The sequence below is a fragment of the Rhinatrema bivittatum genome, chromosome 14, assembly GCF_901001135.1.
Source record: "Rhinatrema bivittatum chromosome 14, aRhiBiv1.1, whole genome shotgun sequence".
Classification (NCBI taxonomy): Eukaryota; Metazoa; Chordata; class Amphibia; order Gymnophiona; family Rhinatrematidae; genus Rhinatrema; species Rhinatrema bivittatum.
In genome coordinates this window covers 45,679,160-45,702,804 of record NC_042628.1, presented here as the reverse complement: position 1 = coordinate 45,702,804, position 23,645 = coordinate 45,679,160, and the positions used below count along the sequence as shown (strand labels likewise).

At 47.9% G+C, this 23,645-nt stretch overlaps 1 protein-coding gene across 2 annotated transcripts in view; it reads left to right on the top strand.

Moving 5' to 3' along the window:
• The window catches only part of LOC115075806 (mitochondrial import inner membrane translocase subunit TIM16-like), a 497,551-nt gene that overhangs the window by 408,438 nt on the left and 65,468 nt on the right, over nt 1-23,645 (top strand). For both annotated transcript variants that reach the window (XM_029576599.1, XM_029576597.1), the window contains exons 10-15: nt 15,279-15,333; nt 17,939-17,996; nt 19,345-19,490; nt 21,760-21,855; nt 22,527-22,643; nt 22,887-23,031. In XM_029576599.1, coding sequence (XP_029432459.1) covers nt 15,279-15,333; nt 17,939-17,996; nt 19,345-19,490; nt 21,760-21,855; nt 22,527-22,643; nt 22,887-23,031 — 617 coding nt within the window. The remainder of the gene's footprint in view (nt 1-15,278; nt 15,334-17,938; nt 17,997-19,344; nt 19,491-21,759; nt 21,856-22,526; nt 22,644-22,886; nt 23,032-23,645) is intronic.

Below are 23,645 nucleotides of genomic sequence, written 5' to 3'. Positions count from 1 at the left end.
AAAGTGGCATTGTGAGACTCTGAGATGAAAGGGTTAATGAGGAAAAAGCAAAATTGCTTAACAAATATTTCTCTGAGGACAAGCAGGATGTTAGTCCTCACACATGGGTGACTTTATCAGATGCCCCGACACGGAAAACGTATGTCAAAGTTTCTGGAACTTTGACTTGGCACACTGAGCACGCCCTATACCATGCATTCACATGGGTCCCTCTCCAGTTTCTCTTTTTCCATGGAGCTGTAAGCACCGTGGTGTGAGTTATTTTGGCCTTTTTGGAAAACTTCTTTTTCTCGTGTTTCTCACTTTCCATGGTGTTTCAATTTCATTGCAGAGAGCCCCAAGCTCCAGCTGGTGCCTGAGTCAACTCCAGGGACAGGGTTTTGACTGGGTCACAGGGAGAGTAGGCCAGTCACCCCTACCCGGGATGTTGGACCCTCCAGTTGGGGGCAGGCTGAGGTTCTTCACGAGCCAGTGGCCCAGTTTAACCTCGGACCAGTGGGTTCTCTCCATTGTCCGTCAAGAGTACCAGTTGAATCTATTGGGTGTCCTGCCAAATTGCCCTCTGAGCCTGTTTGGGGGCTGGAAACGCATCAGGAGGTACTGCTAATGGAGCTCTTCTCCCTCTTAATGGCCAGAGCGGTTGAACCAGTCCCACCAGGGCAAAGAATGCAGGGATTCTACTCCAGGTACTTCCTGATTCCAAAGAGGAACAGGACGACTCCATCCCATCCTAGACCTAAGGGCCTTGAACACATTTCTAAAAAAAGAAAAGTTCAAGATGGTTTCCCTGGCTATACTCCCTCGATTTAAAGGACGCATAGACTCACATCAAGTACTTCCAGTACCGAGTGTTGCATCTCCTTCTGTTATGTCAAAGCGGGCCTGCATCTTGGGGGTCATGTCAAGGCTCATTCTGTAAAAGCCATGGCAGCGTTGGTGGCCCCCTTGCAAGCAGTTCCCATGGAGGAGATCTGCAAGGCTGCGACGTGGAGTTCTCTCCATACATTCACAAGTCACTAGTGTCTGGATAGGGATGGCCGACGCGACTGTCCTTCAGAATCTGTTTGAGGTATAGAACTCAACTCTCCCCAGCTAGGATCCATTGTTTGGGTTCAGGCTGCCTCCCCCCTCTGTTACTAACAGCACAGTTGTTGTGCCCCTTGGCACTTGGTTGGGTATCTGTTGGTCCCTTTTTGTGTTGGGGTATAGTCTGTAACTAGGGATTCACTCATGTGTGAGGGCTACCATCCTGCTTGTCCTTGGAGAAAGAAGAGTTGCTTACCTATAACAGGTGTTCTCCGAGGATATTAGTTCTGATGAAATCTGCCCGCCACCCCGCAGAATTGGGTTTCTCCTAATTTTCATTTTTATATATAATTCTGTTATAAGACTACATAAGAACATAAGAAATTGCCATGCTGGGTCAGACCAAGGGTCCATCAAACCCAGCATCCTGTTTCCAACAGAGGCCAAACCAGGCCACAAGAACCTAGCAATTACCCAAACACTAAGAAGATCCCATGCTACTGATGCAATTAATAACAGTGGCTACTCCCTAAGTAGACTTGATTAATTGCCGTTAATGGACCTCTTCTCCAAGAACCCATCCAAACCTTTTTTAAACCCAGCTACACTAACTGCACTAACCACATCCTCTGGCAACAAATTCCAGAGCATTATTGTGCACTGAGTGAAAAATAATTTTCTCTGATTAGTCTTAAATGTGTTACTTGCTAACTTCATGGAATGCCCCCTAGTCCTTCTGTTATTTGAAAGTGTAAATAACCGATTCACATCTACTTGTTTAAGACCTCTCATGATCTTAAAGACCTCTATCATATCCCCCCTCAGCCGTCTCTTCTCCAAGCTGAACAGCCCTAACCTCTTCAGCCTTTCCTCATAGGGGAGCTGTTCCATCCCCTTTATCATTTTGGTAGCCCTTCTCTGTACCTTCTCCATTGCAACTATATATTTTTTGAGATGCGGCGACCAGAATTGTGCACAGTATTCAAGGTGCGGTCTCACCATGGAGCGATATAGAGGCATTATGACATTTTCCGTTTTATTAACCGTTCCCTTCCTAATAATTCCTAACATTGTTTGCTTTTTTGACTGCTGCAGCACACTGAGCTGACTATTTTAAAGTATTATCCACTATGATGCCTAGATCTTTTTCCTGGGTGGTAGCTCCTAATATGGAACCTAACATCGTGTAACTAAAGCAAGGGTTATTTTTCCCTATATGCAACACTAGAGAAGGACCCTGCATGGACGCATGGTATAGGGCATGCTCAGTGTGCCAAGTCAAAGTTCTAGAAACTTTGACATGTTTTCCGTGTCTGGGCTCCATCTAATAATGTCACCTCTGTGTGAGGACCAACATCCTGCTGTCCTCTGAGAACACCTGTTACAGATAAGCAACTCTGCTTTCTGTTCGATTTTTACTGATAAGGGGCCAAGAGCAGGACACAGAAAATGGACAAAAAAAGGATTGGAAGTGAGGTACACCTGAAACGATTTTCAGAGCATTGTGTATGTGAGGAGTTAGCGATGGGGCCGGAAGGGATACATCTATTTATTTATTTATTTAACAGTTTTATATACCGAAATTCTTGTAAGGGGTTACAAATCAGTTCGGTTTACATTGAACAGAAACAGTGCTTCAGTAAATGAAAGCAATTACATTGAACATTAACAGAGCTTCAAACGAGAACAATTACAAAGAACTAGGGATTCCAATCAGAATAATATATTATTAACCAATAAAACAATCAGATAACATTTAACATTTATACAGAAAACAGTGTCTCGGAGAGAAAAAATATAATTATGCACGTGATAGCCGAGGCTAAGATCTTGAACTACGAAACAGAAAAATAAGGGGTTGACGTAACTATGGATTGCACCAAACTAATATCATGGAACAGAGGGGCATATAAGGGTGTCACTGTACAAAATAATACAAGGCTAGTGGGGTAGTGATTAGGTGTGTTAATCGTAGTGAAGGCAACAGGAACAAGTAGAGGAGCTAAATCTGGACATGAAATTTAAGACTAAGGCGATATAAATGATAGGAAGAGTCAAAAATACTACTCATGAACGGGCAGGTTTTAAATTCAGAGGATTATCTGAATAGGAAAAGGCCTGATTGAACAACCAGGTTTGAGTCTTTTCTTAAAAGTAACCGGGCAGTGTTCTAGCCGTAGGTCTGGAGGGAGAGAGTTCCAGTGTTTTGGACCAGACGCTGAGAGGGATCTCATTCCTGAAGTTGTTTTTAGAAAGGGAACCTGGAGGGTGTCTTTATGTGCTGCTCTTACTGGCCTGGATGGTAAGTGCAGTCTAAAAGGGAACTTGAGATCCAAAGGTGTGATGTTGAATAACGCTTTGTGGGTGATGGTTAGAGTTTTGAACAGGATTCTGTAATTGATAGGGAGCCAGTGGAGGATCTTCAGGATGGGGGTGATGTGGTCCCATTTTTTGGATCTGGTTAGAATCCTGGCAGCGGCATTTTGCACCATCTGTAAAGGCTTGATAGTATTTGCAGGGAGGCCGATCAGAAGAGAGTTGCAATAGTCTATTTTTGAGAAAATGATTGCCTGAAGTACTGTACGGAAGTCGTGGAAGTGGAGGAGCGGTCTAAGTTGTTTTAAAACTTGGAGTTTGAAAAAGCAGTCCTTGGTAGTGTTGTTGATGAAGCTTTTGAAGTTAAGTTGTTTATCCGTGAGGACTCCCAAATTTCTGACTTGGGAGGAGAACGTGGGAAGGGTTGCAGGAAGGGGGTTAAGCTGTGAGAAATTGCCGTCGTGCGAGATAAGTAGATATTCCGTCTTTTTTGTGTTCAGGATCAAGTTGAGGCTTGATAGAAGGTTGTTTATGGACTTGCGGCAGGTGTCCCAAAACTCGAGGGTTTTGTTTAATGATTCGGTGATTGGTAAGAGAATTTGTACGTCGTCTGCGTACAGATAGAAGATTAGATTAAGATTGGTGAGGAGATGGCAGAGAGGGAGGAGGTAGATATTGAAGAGGGTTGGGGATAGTGAGGAGCCTTGGGGAACTCCCAGCATAGAGCAGACAGGTAGGGACTCTTCATTGTTGATTTTGACCTTGTAGGTCCTGTTTTGAAGGAATGACTTGAACCAGCTTAGGGCGGTGCCTTTGACGCCGATGTCCGATAGACGATCTAAAAGATAGGCGTGGTTCACCGTGTCAAAAGCTGCAGAAAGGTCGAGGATAATGAGAAGACTTGGTTGTTTTTTATCCAGACTTGTGAGGATGGTGTCTGTAAGTGTGATTAAGAGTGTTTCAGTGTTGCGGGCTTTCCTGAACCCAAACTGATATGGGGAGAGGATTTTGTTGTTGTTCAAGAATTCTGTGAGTTGCTGGTTTACTATTCTTTCCAAAATTTTTGCGATGAATGGAAGGTTTGCAATAGGGCGGAAATTGACTGGATCATCCGGAGAGAGATTCGTTTTTTTTAGCAGAGGTTTTAGGATAGCAAGTTTAAGTGGGTCTGGTACATGGCCCTGTGAGAGCGAACAATTGATGATTTTTGCAATATGCTTGGAAATGGAATGGAGATAAGCAGGTTGGATGGGATTGCGTCCAGAGGGTGAGACGCAGGTTTGAGCTTTTTGAGAATGATTTCTATCTCCAATGAAGAGGTAGGTTCGAAGGTTTCAAGATTTGTAATTGGATGAGCGGTTGCTGTAATGGGGGGTGGAGGGAGAGGAGTATTGTTGTGCGTGAGCAGGGCTAAGAGGTTTAGGATTTTCTTTTTGAAGTAAGTAGCTAGTTCGGCTGCTTTGCTTGCGGCTTGATCATCTGGAACCGCAGTAGGTGATGGTTTGGTGAGCGAGGAAATAAGAGTAAATAACGCTTTTGGGTCGTAGATGAAATGATGGATTTTTTGAGAGTAGACGTTTCTTTTGGTACGGAGGATGGCGATCCTATATTGGTGCATAACTGTTTTGTATGCCGTCAGGTTACTTGTAGAGGAAGGGTTTTTGCGCCAAAGGTGTTCTCTGCTTCTGAGGTCTCTCTTGATGGATTTAAGTTCCGGTGTGTACCACGGTTTTCTGTTGTCCTTATTTGAATGAAGAGTTTTTGTAGTTAGTGGGCAGGTGAGGTCAGCCACTTTTTTCGTAATTTCTGACCAGGAAGCAGTGGCCGAGACTGCGTTAGTGAGGTCGAGCTGTCCTAACTCCGAAGTTAGGTGATTGATGAGTGTGTCAGGGTTACATAACTTCCTGTACTGGATTTTGGTCTTTTGAGACTGAGAGGTGAAAGGTTGATGATTTTTTAGAGTGGTGGAGATAAGCTTGTGATCAGACCAGGGGATAGGAGTGCAGAGTGTGCCAGTTGAGGGGGAGAGGCTCTCATTTAAAAAGATCAGGTCCAAGGTGTGTCCTGCTTTGTGGGTAGGTTCGTTGATAATTTGTTTGAAGCCCATACCGCTCAATGAATTAAGAAATGTGTCGCAGCTCGACGACAGTGGGGACTCATCCACATGGAGGTTGAAATCTCCCAAAAGGATGGCTGGTTACATATCTTTTCCCTATGTTTTCCATTTTCACCCCTCCCCCTCCCCCCTCCTTTTGTCTCGTATATCCCTACCCTTCCCTCCCCTACTTATTTATCTACTTAATTGCCATGTTACTGCATTTATGTTACAAACTGTTCCTTGTAAAGGCTTTGCCTATATATTATTTGTTATAAGTTATCTGTAAACCGGCACGATGTGCAAACGGTTGCCGGTATATAAAATCAAATAAATAAATAAATAAATAATATGTTTGGATATGAGCTCTATTAACGGGGATGGGTCTGACTCAAGGTAGTCAGGAGGCGCATAGGTAAGGGCAATTTGTAGGTTGTAAGATTTGAAGATGGCAAGTTCCAGGGGGGGAGAGGCATTTGCCCACTGAAGAGTAAGTCTAAGTTTTTTGTTTGCAGCGAGAAGCAGACCTCCACCTCTCTTCTTAGGTCTGGGAATAGAGAAGAAATTGTATGAGGAAAGCGGAAGTTGGTTGATTAGGGCAATATCTTCTGTTTTTAACCAGGTCTCTGTGATGGCACATAGGTCAGGTTGGGATTCCAAGAGGTAGTCATGGAGAAGATGAGTTTTTTTTGTGAGGGATTGAGCATTTAATAGTGTTAGTGTAAAAAGAGTGAGACCTAGAAGTTGGTTCAAAGGAGATATCATGATTGGGATTAATCTTTTTTGCAAGATTGAGGGTGAGTAGGAGGATTTTTCTAAGTTGTTCCTGCTTTTGTGAATGATTGGGATGGTGAGAGTGATCATGGTTCGCAGCAGTGGTAGATGGTGAGTGAGGAAGGTAGGGATTGGTTTCGAGCGAATACAAAAATATCGCAAGAGGAACTGGTGTGGGAGTGAACTGCTAACTTCGAGATGAATGGAGAATAAGAGTGTTCCTGTTAATAAGACAAACGCTTGTTTCACAGAGAGCTGCCTTAAGGAGCTGCACTAAGGGGCGCACAAAGGGGCGGGCCCCTTTGTCGCGCTCCTTCGGCGCGCGTCGCCGGAAGAAGGGGCCCGAATTTAAAGGGCTTTACCTTTATTTATTTATTTTTGCTCGTCAGTTCCTGGTTGGTGCTGCTGCTCCGTGTCTCCGGCTCCCAATTGGCTGAAGAGGTCCCACGTGGCCTGCAGCTCGGAGCGCAGGGAGAGGGGCTCGATGGTCGGCGGGGCTTGGGTCCCGGGCGTGGCGGCGCCGATGCGGTCGACGAGGCAGGCAGCGAGGAAGGTGAGCTGCGGCGAAAGGGAACGCCGGAAGAAGGGGCCCGAATTTAAAGGGCTTTACCTTTATTTATTTATTTTTGCTCGTCAGTTCCTGGTTGGTGCTGCTGCTCTGTGTCTCCGGCTCCCAATTGGATGAAGAGGTCCCACATGGCCTGCAGCTCGGAGCGCAGGGAGAGGGGCTCGATGGTCGGCGGGGCTTGGGTCCCAGGCGGGGCGGCGCCGACGCGGTCGACGAGGCAGACTAGGCAGGCAGCGAGGAAGGTGAGCTGCGGCGAAAGGGTACATCTGAGGGTATTGAGGAATCTTAGAGATGTCCTGGCAGCTCTTGTCAATGCTTCTTTAGTCAGGAGTAGTCTGGGAGGAGTAGAGAGGAGCAGGTGTGGTGCCTTTTCACAAAAGTGGAAGTAAGAGGAAGCTGGGATCCACAGGCCGGTTATTCTGATAGTTTCTGGAATCTGATGGATTGCTGGACCTGAGGCAGCATGTTGTCAGATAAATCTGATCAGTTTCTTTGTCTGGGTGACCAGAGCGTTGGTTATGGGGAGAGCATTAGATGTAATATACTTGGATTTCAATAAGGTCATTGGCACAGTTCTGCATAGGTAACTTAATAATAAAGTGAACCCTAAATGACTGGTTAGAAACTGGTGGAGTGGGAGGTGACAAAAAGTAGTGATAAATACAGCTCGCTCCAAGGAGAGGGCTGTTACTAGTGGTGTGCTGCAGGGATTGGACTTTGGTCCGGTTCTTTTCAACATCTCTCCGAAGCAATACTGCAGAAGGACTATTGCGGATAATACCAAAATTTGACATCCCTGAGTAGTGTTCTAGCAAAGCTTGAGGAATGGTCTAGAGTCTGGCAGGTAAGATTTAATGCTAAGAAATGCAGAGTTATGCATTTGGGTTGCAAAACAACCAAGAGAGTGGCACTGACTAGGGAGTGAAAATTATTCTGAGCATTAATCAAGAGCAGCATCTGGGGGTGATTGTATCTGATGATCTTAAGGTGGCCAAAAAGGTGGATAAAGTGACGGTAAAAGACAGAAAGATGCTTGGCTGCATAGGGAAGAGGATTGGTCAGCAGAAAAAGGGAGGTGATATTGTCTTTGTACGGGTCCCTGGTGAGACCTGACTTGGAATACTGAGTACAATTCTGGAGACCGCACCTTCAAAAGGATATGAACAGGATGGAGTCGGTCCAGAGGTGGCTACTAAAATGATCAGTGATCTTCATTCTAAACCATCTGAGGATAGACTTAAAGATGTAAAATATATACGCTGGAGGAAAGGCGAGATAGAGGAGATATGACAGAGGCATTTAAATACTTCCAAGGTTTCCATGCACAAGAGGTGAGCCTTTTTCTAGGAAAAGGAGGCTTTAGAACAAGGGATCATGGGATGAGGTGAAAGAAGGAAAACTCAGGGAATAATCTAAGGAAATGTTTCTATACAGAAAAGGTAGTGAATGCAAGGAATAATCTCCCTATGGAGGTGGTAGTGATAAGGACAGTATCTGAATTCAAGAAAGCATGGGATAAACACGGGGGCTCTCTGAGGGCATGGTAGGGATTGTAAAGCTGAATTAGTTGGTGTGGATTGACTGACTAGCATGGTCTTTTTCTGCCTTCACGTTTCTGTGCTGCCACTGGTGTTTTTCCCTTGGATAGCAAACATCTATAGGTGAGAGTTTGCGTGATAACAGTATCACCTGCGGCATGTTTGCTGACCTCTATTTTTAGAAAAAGCAATAAAAACCCAGAGAAAGAGGCTGATGAGGGCTGGGATCCTGATTCCTGCAGCTCCATCAGGCAGTGGAGACGTGAGCTGGTGTTCCCAAGCAAGGTGAGATCAGAGTAGAGAGCTTCCAGGAGAAGCCTCTATAAATATGTCAGCTCCATGCCATATATTAGGGATTGTGACATGAGAAGCAATAAATCCCAGGCAAGAGCAGACAGCTCTTAGTCCTGTTCTCACAGCTAGAGAGGGGCAGGGCTCAGGGCTTGCAGCTCACACAGCTGGACTCCTGGGGAACTGGTCAGAGCCCTTGCAGCCAGAGGGAGGACAGTGGGCAGGCCCAGGGGTCTGGGGAGGTCTGGGAGCACTCATATAAATGCAAAGAGATGCTGTGCTAGGGGTCATTAGAGAGTCCTACTACCACCTAGTGGTCAACTAAAGAGTAGCATGGGAAGCCATTCTCTAGTTCAGTGGTCCCCTTCCTGGTGCTTGAAGAACCCCTCACAAGCCTGGTTCTGAGGATGTCCACAAGAGCTTCTTGCTGGTTCACGCTCTCTTGACAAGGAGTTTGTTGTAGTTCTTGGCTAATATATGGCAGAAAGATGTGAGAGGAAACAAGCAACAAAAGCGAAGCACTTCATGATGCCTGTCTGATGAAAACCAGATAGGAAGGAATAAGATGACAAACAAGATGATGAGAGCCAGCTAAGGAGTAAGAAGAGAGGCTGTGATGGACGACACTTGGACGAGAACCTAAAGACCAGAAGAAGAAGAAACTCTGAGTCCCCCTGATGAGAGCCAGAAAGGAAGGACAAAGAAGAGAATCCTCTGAGCGCTGGGAAGGGTTTGTGCACTGAAGGTAAGATAAAGGATACAGATGTGCCTGGTTAAGGGAGAAGTTGGTTTTCCCCGGTATGAGGCAGGCCAGAGATGACCATAAATTAGAAGCAGTGTACTGACGCTGTAATTCCAGCTGCAAGATTGGGTGACAGGAAGCTGGCAGGCACATCTGGAAACAGCAGAGATCATTCAAAGGTTGCGCCGAATAGCCGAAAGATACAGTAACTGCATGCACATAACTTGGAAAATGGCTTTTAATTCTCAGACCATACTGGTCACAGCTTCTCTGCCTGCAGTCCATGCCTGGGCTTCCAGTTTCCAGGCCACACTAAGGTGAATATATGCTAGTAAAAATGCAGTTCTCTATGCACAGTGACAGTAACTGCTCAAGCTGATGGCTCCTGACCTCGTCAGACAGTGAGCAGGAAACTGATGATGTCACAAGGCGCTGTGTCCGAGCTTCCTAGCAGGCTGCTGCACACTGTTGCTTTTGCAGTGCTCAGAGCAAAGGCAGTATCGGCATTTGAAGCTGTGAAGACACTTGGAACAAGAAACTAGCAGCAGAGATGCTCTGGGGTATTCACAAACAAGCGGAAGTACATGGACATGATGGAGACTTTTCATGATTTCTTTTTCGTCAGTCCAGCCCTGTTCTTTAAGTACTGGTATCCTCCTTTTCCCCTCCACTACAGCTTTCCCAATCCACCTCATATACGTAATTAGTAACATATTAATGATGGCAGATAAAGACCAAATGGCCCATCCAGTCTGCCCAGTAAGTAGCCTATGGCAGTAACTGCCTCATGGTGCGGGTTACGCCCCAGTGTATCCTATGCATTGGGCAGGTTACTCCCCATGAGGAAATGTTACACCCAAAGTTAACAGAGGTTACCCCTTTTCTTCATTACCAGCCTCAAGCCTTTAGGGATCTGCAATATTTATCCCATGCCCTTTTAAATTCATGCACCGTTCTCGGCCTCACCACTTCTTCTGGGCTTCCGGTGTATACAGATATATCTCATGCATGTTTGTTGGGACCGTCCAGAAAACCAGATTGTTTAGGTTTGCCTCCAGGACTGGAATGTGAAATGGCTTAGTGGAGCTCCCCTCTGACCTCGAAGCTTCCCCAGCTCCCAAGCTGTGCATTAAACTCCTTTCATCTGCCCCCTTCCCCAACATCCCAGAGCTAATCATGTTTTCATGATATTCCTAATGAATATGCTTGAGGTCATCTTTGCATGCCTTGGAGATTGTTGTGCCTCCAACTGGCTGTGAGGAGCTGAGGACGGGTTTGGGAATCATGGAAGGCTCCCTAAAAAGAAGTGAAAAGCAAGCTTGCTTTGGAAAAGTGAGGAAGGGAGAAAAGGGCCAGGCAGGGTCGTGGCTGTGGGGTGGGGAAGACAGGCATCTGCTCAGGGTGCCATGCCAAGGGGATTTATTTATTTATTTATTTAATTTCTTTTCCTATACCGATGCTCAAGACTAGGTCTTATCGTACCGGTTTACAATGTAACTGAGGGGAAACCAATTAACAACAAGGTAGAAAGTAAAGTTACATTAAACAGGGAGCATATAAACCTGGGCAATGGAAGACAGTACAGAGTTTAAACTAAGAAACAATTAGAGAGAGATAAATGTATAAATCAACAAAAACTGTAAGATAGCCAGAAGACTGAGGAAAGTGGAGGTCGGGAGCAACCAGGAAGCTGGGCGTTTGGGACTTTGTTGGTAGAGGGGTTTATGTGTGCTAGCATATTTACTGTGATGCTGCTAATTGTTTTATGATGTATTTTTGTTGTTATGCTTGTATTTATGTTGTTCTATATGTTTTTTTTAACTAAATTTCGGAGGGAGTGTCATTTGTAGTTGCGTGATGTGTACCCCATTCCTTCCCTAGTGAATGTGGGGCATGGATAGGGCTGCATTACGGATTGTTTGCATTGGTTTTGATGTGCTGCACTAGGCTCTGTTGATGTATTTTGATCTCATGTGATATAAACTGCTTTGGGTCCCCTTGGGGTTGGGGGGGGGGGGGGGTAATAAGGCAGCATATAAGAACTGAGCCATGAACCGCCACTCCCTTTCCCCCTTTTCTAAGCCCCTGCTGCTGGATATTCATGCATGCTCCTTGGACTGGCCAGCAGTGGCCCAGCTTGGCCCATTGTGAGCCTGGAAGCAGCGGGGATGTGGGGGCAGATGATCAGCCCTGAGCGGGGGCGACTGTCCTGGGGTCAGAAGACAGGTAGGCGTGTGTGTCTGGACCGTGCTGCTTCTCAGATGAGAAGAGAGGTGTGGGGCTATCTGGCTTACTAGCAGATAGCCCCTCGGCACAGCTCTGTAGTGCCAAGCATAATGGGAAGGCTGCATGTCCTAGGATTTAGCAGACCTCCTCAGCTGGGAGTTTGCACTGCTTCTGCCCATGAAATGACTGGTCAGGAGGACTCATGTACTCCTGTATTGTACTCAGCTTAATAGGTCGGCCCCCAAAACAGATCCCTTGCTCTCTCCTTCCAATCTCATACATTGCTATCTAAATGTCTGAAGAAGATCCCATAGGAAATTCACACTTGGCTAACCTAAAAGTGATTTTTTAAAACATTTTTAACTGATCCGTCAGCGTATTATGGTCCTATTGTGGCTCCCAGTGCCATCCGGTAATGTCTGTTCATAGAGCGCCCTCTAGTGTCTGGCAGTGAGAACAGTGTGGTCCCTAGCTGCCAGCAGACTTGGCCCATAAACAGGTTGTAGGTGAGACCATTTTACTGGGCTAACGTACTACATTTGTGACTAGCTTTTGAGAGCTATTGTCCTTTCATCAGACCAGACAGTCACAAATGTAGTAAGTTAGCCCATTAAAAAACATATCACCTGTCTTTGATATTTGTTGCTCTCTGTGTATCCAAATGGACTAACACACAAACATATTGCTTCATTCAAGCTCAGAAAAGCAAACTGCAAGAAGCAGGGTGTTCTGAAAAGGAGGTTAAAAATGAGCAAAACTAGGGCTGGCCTGGTGGCATTCAGGGGATCGGGCTCCATTCCCAGGCCAGTTGGGTTTGCTGTAGAGGCAGACAACTGGCAGATCAGATTTAATGTTGACAAATGTAGGTGCATTTGGGCCTAAGAATAGGCAAGTGCAATATGCTTTAGCTGGAGTAATACTTGCTAACACTTGGGCCGATTCAGTAAAATGCGTGGGAGAGCCAGCGCTCCAAGGCGAGCGCCCGCTCTCTCAATGCGCACCCAGGCCACTCTCCTGGGCGTGCGATTCAGTATGCAAATGAGGGCCCACGGTAAAAGGAGGCGCTAGGGACACTAGCGCGTCCCTAGCGCCTCCTTATTGGCAGAAGCGGTGGCTGTCAGTGGGTTTGACAGCCGACGCTTAATTTTACCGGCATCGGTTGTCGAACCTGCTGATAGCCACGGGTTTGGAAAACGGACACCGGCAAAATTGAGCGTCCGGGCTGCGGGCAGATTTTTTTTTTTTTTTAAGAATTTTTATTTTTGGGGCCTCCGACTTAATATCGCTATGATATTAAGTTGGAGGGTGTACAGAAAAGCAGTTTCTCCTGCTTTTCTGTACATTTTCCCGGTGCTGGCCAAAATTAACGCCTGCCCAAAGGCAGGCGTTAATTTCTGAGAGTAAAATGTGCGGCTTGGCTGCACATTTAACTTTCTGTATCAAGCGGGACTAATAGGCTCATCCACGTGCATTTGCATGTTGCGGGCGCTATTAGTTTCGGGGGGGTTGGACGTGCGTTTCCTTACTGTATAAGGGGTAAAAATAGTGCGTGGAAAACGCGCGTCCAAACGGGGGCTAAAGGTGCGCTCGATGCACTAAGCAGGAAAAAGACCAGTGTATCAGTTGATAAACTGCAAGTGTGTGTGCAAAACCCAGCAATAGCAGCTAAAGACGTGTGGATGTGAATTAAAAGGAGGCGGCATCATCCTTCCTGCTTAAGGTCTTTGTCAAACTACAGGGCTCAGTTGGGGGTATCCAAATGCTAGAAAACATAGAAAGAAAGACCACCAAGCTGTAAAGGGGGGGATGCAAGGGCTTACACCCGCTGACACTGCCAAACTGGGGCTTTTTAAACGAGATGAAAGATGGAGAGGGATTTAGTTATATTATAAAAATATATCAACCCTGCAGGGCCTTAGCAGCTGATTTTGTGTTTCTTTGTTTGCTCCAAGGCCAACAAACAGAATAAGGGAATTCCTGAATGTACTTGTAAGGTTTCTGCATAGCCCTTGGGCTGGGAGCACAGCCGTCAGGCGTTTGGCTGTAGGGCTCATCAGGCCAGGATGCTGCATGCCCAGCCTCCCTGCAGTGGGTGCTAGCCCGCACTCATTAAGCTGTAGCCCTGAGCCCCTGTCAGCAGCCATGTTTGCAGCAGTAGCATGTGGGACGGATCTGATTGCTTGGTGCAGTGTGTGTGTGTGTGATGTCATCTGCGGCATTGGACCGGTCGGATCCAGGGGGTGGGAGGTTATGAACCTTTGGACTCAGGAGAATGTTAATCTGATGAGCTGGCGGGGTTACAACTTGGCACAGAGCCTGCAGATGTTTTAGAAACCTGCCCACTCTTCAGGTTGCCCACAGCTCTGTTGCTTCCACTTTTGGTGTCACTCCTAGGTCTGCTTGCCTTTTTGCTTCAATGTATTAGTTCTTGAAATACGTTACGTGTGAGGACGTGGAGGGGTGTACACAATGAGGGCACGTCTCAAACAGCCTTCGTAGGCTAAAATCAGCGGCTGCTTTTTACCTGCAGACTGGAGCCCGGCATTTCAGAGCGATTTATTTTCGCGCATTAATCCGCTTTGAAATTTGCAGGGAAACCCGCGCACACAGCGTTAGCCCCGTTTGGCAGCAGCTGTAACTTTCTGGGTCTGTATTTTGAAAATCAAAAGTTGGCACAGAAATCATGCCCTCCGCTTCCACCCCTCCCTCTCCCAGAACGCCTTCTTTTCGTAGGGTACAGAAAAGTACATGAAAGATGGGGTTTTATGCACGGAAATGGCTTTGAAAAAGCCCCCCCCCCTAAGCGTTTTTATTCTACATGTGCCCCCTCCCCCTGCCGTGCCATGATCCCGGTCACTCCAGCGATGTCTTGCCGCCCATCTCGTTGTATTAAACATCAACTGCTCTCACTATCTCCCTGCTTATGTAGTTAACGTGTGAAAGGACCTCTTATGCTTGATGTTATGTGTGTGTGTATGTGTTTAATTTTTTTTTTAATTAGAGCATTCATCCATTTCAATAAATGTGCTTCCAAATGAGGTATTAAATCTGCTATTGCATTTAGAAGGTTTGCCAGGTGGGCTGACTGCCCCTCGCTTGGGCTCTTTCCGTCCTGCATTTCTGCATAAACTGTAAGGAAAACCAGGAAATAGGGGGCTATTTTTTTTTTTTTTTTTGGCTTAGCTCGTCCTTTTTGACATGCAGCTGTCTGGTCATTCTAGGAAATAGAGGGCTATTTTTTTTGGCTTCAGGGCCTATGACTTCTGACCCCACCTCATAGTGATTCCTTTAGGGGTTGTTTTAAATCACATTAGGGCCTCGCATGTCGGTGTCCCAAAGCTACAAATCATGCATCTCTGTGACTTAGGCTTCCTGAAAAGCTGCAAGGTCCAGACAGCCTCGAAATGGAAGCTTCCGCCAGACCCTCGGGGATGAAAAATAATAATACACTGGTATTGTAGTAAAACGCCAGAAAATCATGCGGTTGGAGCCATTCTCACTTTCTTCTAGGATCTTAATAATCCCATCTGTGAATTCAAGTTGTAAATGGAATTTAGTCACCTATTATGATTTTTTTTCATCCAGTCCATAATTTATTTCTGTCGAGCATTCGGCTGTTACTTTGCTGCATGGGGTATAATGTAGTTTTCCAATAAAATATATATATATATATATATATAATTTTTTTTTTTCATTTTCCAGGTCTCTGATCCCTCTATATGATGCAGACACAGGCCTTCTGGTTCTGGCAGGAAAGGTACGGGGGCGCTGGACGGGGAGAAGGCAGGGCACGGGGGCAGCGTAAGGACTTTCGCCGGCATTTTGTTCCCTAGAAAAAGGCACAGGAGCACGATGAGAAGCTGAAAGGAAGGGGAGGCTCAGAGGAGCTGTGCGGAAATGCGGGTGGCGGATGCCAGGAACCCCTTCCCAGCAGAGGATAACAGAGCAAATGAGGGACTAGAACAAGATCAGGTAGGGTCTGTGGGGATCTTCTAGGTGGGGACATAGGCAGAATGGGTGGGCTGAGAAGCCCTCGTCTGCCAACAATTACTCGATACCCTGTGTGCCACTTTGTCACCTGGGTGGCTATGAACATTTCTTGGAAATAAGAGGTAATGTGCTTTTTCAAACATTTGTAAATATTATTCTTTATCGGGCTTTTGTGCTTGGGCCAAGTTGGTGTTTCTTCCCCGAAGGCCATGGGTCAATGAAAATGCCTGTGAATAAGTCATCTCTACCCGGAAATCAAGCCTACCACTGTGCTGAGAATTGTGGTTGCAAATTGGTTCATGGTTAATTTTTAAGCAATCCTTTGTCCTGCAAGAGCCCTGGAAGAACACTGGATCTTTGTAGACTCATAAAACACAATAAATGTAATTATAAAACCTTCTAAGTAATGTTCTGGGTCTCGGAGAAATTCGAGAGATGGGAGGTTCTGAGGTGTGAGCAGCCATACCATAGTGCCTTCCGTGCTAGCACATTTTTAATACAGTGGTATCGCTACAGGGGGACAAGGGGTGGCAAGTGCCTTCCTCCCTCCCCTCTATTCCCAAAAAAAAAGTATGGCTTTCCACCACAACCTCCAGGACTGGTTGGAGGGGGCAAGTAGGACAACTACCCTTACCCCTGAAGCCACAAAGAACTCTGTGGCCCACGCGAGGCAAAGATGAAGGGAGCAGGACCAGACTGTAGTGAACAGACTGGCGCTAGAGTAGATGTGAGATCATCGCGGGACCTGTGAGCTGCCTGCTCATAGGCCCTGCAGTGGTCCTGCCCCTCGCACAGGTTTCCTAGGTAACAGGAACTCCATGTGGGAACTGGAAGAGGGGGCAGGGCCCATGAGCATGGAACTAACAGCCACTGCAATGAATCTTGGGTCTAATGCGCCGCCGGCCTGAAAATCGCTTCCGTCTGGACCCTTTTCCCTTTGATTTCACCTCAGGCAGACTACAGACTCTTCTGTGGCTTGGAAGCTCAGTGCAATTACCCTACTGTTCCCCCTCCCTTCTACAGAGGCAAGCAAATAAGGTGAGAAGTTATAGATGGGTGAAAAGGAGAAGAGCAAGAAGGGGGGCCATAGGGGAGAGGGGCGAGTATAGAGCACTCAAAGTACCTAGGGAGGAGCCCTGTGGAAGAAGGCAGGAGCATGCAGGAAAGTATTATAGGTGAGATAAGGAAGAAGGATAGACCCCAGGAAGAGACCATGGGAGGGCAGGTGGTAGAGCATCCAAGAAGGGACCATGGTGGGAAGATAGCATCTGGGGAGGGAAGGCGAGAGAGCACTGAAGAAGGCACTCAGGAAGAGGCCTTGGGAGTGGGAGAGACATCCAGGAGGAAGAGAACCCAGTAAGGAAACACTGAGGGGGCAGGAAGAAGAGCACCCAAGTAGATGCCATGTGAGGGGAGGGCAGGAGGGAGTGCACCCTGGAAACGGTCTTGTGACGGAGGAGGATAGGAGGGAGACTCCCAGGATCCAGCATTCTCTCCCTGTTTTCCACTGTAGGCCTTCTTAAAAAGACCTCCCTCCCTCCATGATCCAGTGGAGAGCATGAAAGAGACACCAGCAGTCAAATGTTTCTAAATTACTTGTTCCTCTGCTGGTGTCTCTTCTTCCTGCTCTCAGCTATTTGAACCAAGCAGTGCACCCTGATTGACTGAATCATGTGAGAGAAGGAGGCACCTGAGGTAGAAGAGGAACAAGTACTTTAGAAGCGCCTGGTCAATGGTGCCTCTTTTCCTGCTTTCTGCTCTGTTGGAAAGTGAGGGAAGGAGAGATCCCAGAGGTAGGAAGACTAAGCTAGGAGCTTAGGGAGATGGGGCCATAGGAACCCAGGTGTGAGGTGAGATATCAGGATTTCAGGGAGTAAATGGGAGAGTGGAAACTAGGGATGGTAGAGAATTGGATCTGGGAATAATATGTGGAAAGGTCACTTTGGCTTGCCCCCCACCCCTACACCTAGCTTCCCTCCTCTGATGCCCCCCCCCCCCCAATACTTTTGTTTAGACTGAGACATCACTGCTCTCCTGGTGTCCAGGCCTTCATCCCTCCCGAGACCGCTGCTGTTTTGTACTTTGAGCCAAAGCGTCAGTCTGTAGGTGCTCTAGGAAGCTGTCCTCAGAACTTCCGAGAAACGAAGCGTGATGCCGGCAGCTTGAACCAGTGACATTCTCCATCAGAGAGGGCAATAGTTCACGCCGTTTGCAACCCACGTGATCTTCTCCGAACCTATCGATAGTCTTGTCAGAAACTGGTGGGCATAAAATCTCCTCCAGATGTGCACGGAATGTGTAGCGGGGTCACAAGACGAGAAGGTGTGCCCTTTGTTTCTCTGCTGGGTGACTCTCTCCGTATTATGTTTCAGGGAGAAAACGTCCTCACCTGCTGTGAAGTGTCCACAGCCACACCATCCCTGACACAGGGTAAGAGAAACTTTATACCGCTACATCCCTCTAGCCATAGTCCCCCAGGGACAGAGGTCATGCGGGCAGTGACTGCCCTGTCCAGAGCACAAGGGCAGGCATGGGACAGCTGCAAGAAACCTCAGTGGCAGGGCATGGGAGGGAGAAGAGACCATAAGAGGCACTTAAACATGGGAGGACTGGGTGGACTAACTGGTCCTTATCTCCTGACCAATATCTTTTATGTTTCTATGATTAGTGTTTATGTCAAAATTTGAGGAGTTTTGAAAAATATCTTTCAGAAAGCAAGAGCTGACTTCCTTCCAGTTGAATTAGCGTGCAGAGGATGTTCCTGCAGCAATGCAGGATGGTGGCAGGAACTCCTTAATGACCTTGTGCAGGGGGAGGCCCCTTGGTTGCTACTGGGACTTTACCCAAAGCAGCCTCGCTTTTCCAGAGTTCATGCCTTATTGTGGCATTTTGCATGTCATCTCTCCTGCCCAGTTGATGGATTCTTGGGGCCTGTCTCCTGCAAGTCTTGGCATTCCCATGACCCTTCTCCTACCCAGTGCAGGATTTGTGACTTCAGGGTGCCACTGGATTTGCATATTCCCATGACTCTTTCCCCTGCTTACATTCCTCAGGATTTCAGGTCCTTGCTATTGCATTTGCAGTAGAGCTGCCAATGGGCTCCATTTTTTTCAGATCAGGGGGATCCGGTCCTGGTTTTACCCCACTGCATGCAGGGGTTTGTGGTTCAGATTCCCTAGGAATACTGTACTACAAACCCATGTATACTATGGGAGTAAAACCAGGACTGGATGAGCCAATTGGCAACTTTATTTGCCAGCCTCATCTTCAGAATAGTGTGGGTTACTGAACTGGCAGGTAAAGGGGAAGGAGCAGTGGGAGGGAAGGAGAAGAGGATGGACCGATAGGCAAAGCAGGAGATCCTGACTGTGAGGGCAGAGGAGATGAAATAGGGGTGATGAAAGGTCAAGAGAGAGAAGTACAAGAACCTAAAGGCAGAAGACAGAACTGGGGAAGTAAAAGAGAATATGAGCAATGTAAAAAAAAAAACAAAAAAACAAAGGAAAGGAGAAATGTAAGAGACAAGGGAAAGAAGCAGAAGAGTAGTGAGAAACTGACTGAAGAAAATCAGATAATGAATCTGCCAAACTGATCTCGAGATTGGGTTGAATGACAGCTGCTCTGATGTGTCATCTCCTCTGGCCAAGTTTTTCCACAAGGAACATGGCTTGCCAATATTTTCCTTCAAGTCTGAACTACAAGTCCCAGCATGCTATGCAGCGTGAGGGGGCGGTGGGTTGGAGTGTCAGTCTCCCACATCGCCTTTGTTTCCCTGCAGTAAACCAGTGTCTGGTGGAGACCAAGTCCCGGGGTGCGGCCATGGTGCCCAAGCTGGCGGTGGATGTGATGGCCTGCGAGGTGGTCAGGGTCCTGCAGCTTACAGACGGCTTTGTCGTGCCCATCAGCTACACGGTGCCACGGAAGGTAAGGACATCTCCAGCTGGCATGGGGCATTCTGCCCTTGGTAGGGGAAGTGAATCAGAGGAATGTCTGGACTTTCTCATCTACAAACATTAAGGGTTACATTTTCCAGCGATTCTAGCTGCCTAACTGTGGAAACTGGACAGCTAGACCCAGCTGCCTGAAAATCGACTCCTGCTGAACAGCTAAAATTAGCCATCTCTTTTCCCTGGATAGCTAATTTGGCTGCTCAAAATATGGATGTTCCCAGGGGCATTGTTTGGTGAGGGGGTGGAGAGAGGGACTTAACAGGCTATGTTAAACCTGCTAGATTTAGGAACATTTTCAGCAGTGTCCTAGCTGACTAGGTTGCAGACCCTATAAGCTCTATAGTGTGAGGTTTGACATGACAACAAACGAAATATGACCCAAATGCCAGTGATGCCAGCTAAACAATTGTGAACGTTTCCTTCTCTGCAATATACATCAGTCCTCCTCACCAGGGGCCGAAATCCTCCACCACTGCTTTCTTCTTTAACATTCCTCTTCCACCCAAGCACATCCCCCAGTGAAAACCTATATTCGATCGACCAGAACCTTTCTGACCCACTGCTGGTTGTTTTAAATAAAGCATTTAGCCTTTAGTGTGACTTCACATTCCTCTGGACACATCCTTGTGGCAAGGAGGGGGGGGTCAGCTGCTCTGCAGGAAGAGCCTCACATTCCCCGCCCTGACCCCATGCTCCTCACCGCAGGCCTGCACACTGCTGTCCAGGAAGACCCTCACATTCCCCGCTCTGACTCCATGCTGCTCACCACAGGCCTGCACACTGCTGTCCAGGAAGATCCTCACAATCCCTCACCCAATTCCATGCTCCTCACCGCAGGCCTGCACACTGCTCTCCAGGAAGAACCTCACATTCCCTGACCCAATTCCATGCTCCTCACCACAGGCTGTCCAGGAAGAACCTCACATTCCCTGCCCTGACTCCATGCTCCTCACCGCAGGCCTGCACACTGCTGTCCAGGAAGACCCTCACATTCCCCGCTCTGACTCCATGCTGCTCACCACAGGCCTGCACACTGCTGTCCAGGAAGACCCTCACAATCCCTCACCCAATTCCATGCTCCTCACCGCAGGCCTGCACGCTACTCTCCAGGAAGAACCTCAGATTCCCTGCCCTCACTCCATGCTCCTGACACAGGCCTGCACACTGCTCTCCAGGAAGAACCTCACATTCCCCGCCTGACCCCATGCTCCTCACCGCAGGCCTGCACACTGCTCTCCAGGAAGAACTTCATATTCCCTGACCCAATTCCATGCTCCTGACACAGGCCTGCACATTGCTGTCCAGGAAGAACCTCACATTCCTTGACCCAATTTTATGCTCCTCACCACAGGCCTGCACACTGCTGTTCAGGAAGAACCTCACATTCCCCACTCTGACTCCATGCTCCTCACTGCAGGCCTGCACACTGCTCTCCAGGAAGAACCTCAAATTTCCTGCCATGACTCCATGCTCCTCACCGCAGGCCTGCACACTGCTCTCCAGGAAGAACCTCACATTCCCTGTCCGGACCCCATGCTCCTCACTGCAGGCCTGCACACTTCTCTCAAGGAAGAACCTCACATTCCCTGACCCAGTTCCATGCTCCTGACACAGGCCTGCCACGGCTGTCCAGGAAGAACCTCACATTCCCTGCCCTGACCCCATGCTCCTCACCGCAGGCCAGCATACTGCTCTCCAGGAAGAACCTCACATTCCCCGCCCTGACCCCATGCTCCTCACCGTAGGCCTGCACACTGCTCTCCAGGAAGAACCTCACATTCCCTGCCCTGACCCCATGCTCCTCACCACAGACCCGCACACTGCTGTCCAGGAAGATCCTCACATTCCCTCTCCTGGCTCCATTCTCCTGACACAGGCCTGCTCACTGCTCTCCAAGAAGAACCTCACATTCCCTGCCCTGACCCCATGCTCCACCGCAGGCCTGCACACTGCTGTCCAGGAAGAACCTCACATTCCCTGCCTTGGCTCCATGCTCCTGACACAGGCCTGCACACTGCTCTCCAGGAAGAACCTCAAATTTCCTGCCATGACTCCATGCTCCTCACCGCAGGCCTGCACACTGCTCTCCAGGAAGAACCTCACATTCCCTGCCCTGGCTCCATGCTCCTGACACAGGCCTGCTCACTGCTCTGTTCAATCCAATCCAGCCCATGCTGCCTGGGATGGAGAATGCAGAGCCAGTCCATTCCCTATCTCTCACACTGTCTGTCTGTGTGTTACAGTCCGTTCAGGAGTTTCATGAGGACTTATTCCCAGATACAGCTGGAAACGTATCATCCGTGTCTGCTCAGGACTGGTGGACAGGAAGCAATAAGCAGGTAAAGCTCTGGATCTTCATTGCAATCTATGCTTTATCAAAATTATGTAAAAAAAAAAAAAGTAAATAAATATAATTTTTGAGCCATCTGTTTCCACCTGCTCCTTTGCGCTGTCAGCCCAATCGGAAATGGGGCTGGGATCTGGTCCATGACTCTTCCTTTTTCTCCTATTTCTATATTTATTTAGATTTCTCACAGTGACGGTCCCTGGCCGGGGCCAGGCACTGGGGCTCCTTCTGGATCCTTGCAATCATGGGCCCTAAATCCAGCCACTGGGTATCACCATTGCATGAGAACTGAAACCCCTCTACCAGGGGCTGGGAACACTGCCCCTGAAACAGCCCCAGCCGATGGTGGGGAGGGTGCGAATTGAATCCAGGTCCCTCATGACAGTGCACGGTCACTGCACCACCGAGCCAGCCTCAAAATGAAACATGAACCCCTGCACCCTTAAAGATACATCACAGTGAGACAGTGAAAGGTACTGCAGCAGGAGAGACAGAGGTAGTGCTGTGAGACATTCACATGTAGCACCGCGGGACAAGCTGAGGTTCTGCACAGCTCCCCATTTTGAGGCCGGCTCACAGTTTGTGCGCATGTCTCAGGATCTTCTGTTACCTGTAAGCGTGTATGGAAAGGATGCCGACACACACCTGTGCTTCTTCCCGTAGCTGGAAAAGGTGAGCCTCAACCCAGCCAAAAGACCCCAGAAGAGCCTGTCCTGCAGCCTGAGCCTCAGTACCCGGCCAGAGCAACAGACCCTGCAGCACACAGAGACGGCCAAGAGTGTGAGTGTCCTGTGTCCATGCCGAGAAATTCTCTGAGCTGCTACCAGTCTGTAGAAATGAGGACGGGAGGAGACAAAGGGGCAAGCAGTGAGATCTGTGGGGCCTGATGAGTCTGCGGGGGAAGCAGCTCGGGGGAAGGGGAAGAGGAGACAGTACTGACCGATCCTGTTGATGGAGGTGGGGGAAGCTGCCCTTTCGGAAGGTGTCTTGTGTAACCTGATGTTGATCTGCCCTGCTCTTCAGGATACCAGTGGCCTGTCTTCTCCTGCCAGTTCGCTAACCTCTCCAGCCACCCCATCCAGCTTGGTCCCCTCTCTCTCTACCACCAGCGGACTGTCCAGCGGTTTTGTCAGCAGCCCCAGTCAGAAGTCCCTGCAGAGCATCCTGGGTAAGTACCTTTGAAAGTGACCCAGATAACAGCAATTAAATCATTCGTGATGAGAAGCTGAATGATTTTTAAGCATAATTCTAATGTATTTACTTATTTAATTATTATTAGCAGCTTTCTTCAGCACTACTGGTGTCCACAGCGCTGGATAAGGTAAACAGAAAAGTCGGTATAGAGATATAGTAATGATTAACACATGCCAAACAGGTACATTTACTAAGGGAGTTCCCTACTCAAGAGAGCTTACAATCCATTTGAGAGGTTAGTCAAATATACAGGATGTAGGAGGATGTGGCAGTAAAACTGAAACATTTCTCAATGCCTTGTTTTCCCCTGCCTCACCTCCTCTGCTGGTTGCAGAGATATCCTGTTGGTCAAGGCCTAGCTTGGGAGATCTCGTCCAGACTCAAAAGTTATTGCTTTATTCTTATCAGCTAGAAGTGCTGCTCTCACTCCAGGCCCCAGGGCTCATCTGCTCATGATGTAGCCGAACGCTGCTGGTTGTAGGAGCTCACAGGGACATTCCTCTACCTATGGAGCTGCTAGTTCCCACATACCTGCTGCCATTCATCCTACAACGCATTAGGCTTCCAGCGCGTGAAGGAGGAGCTAAG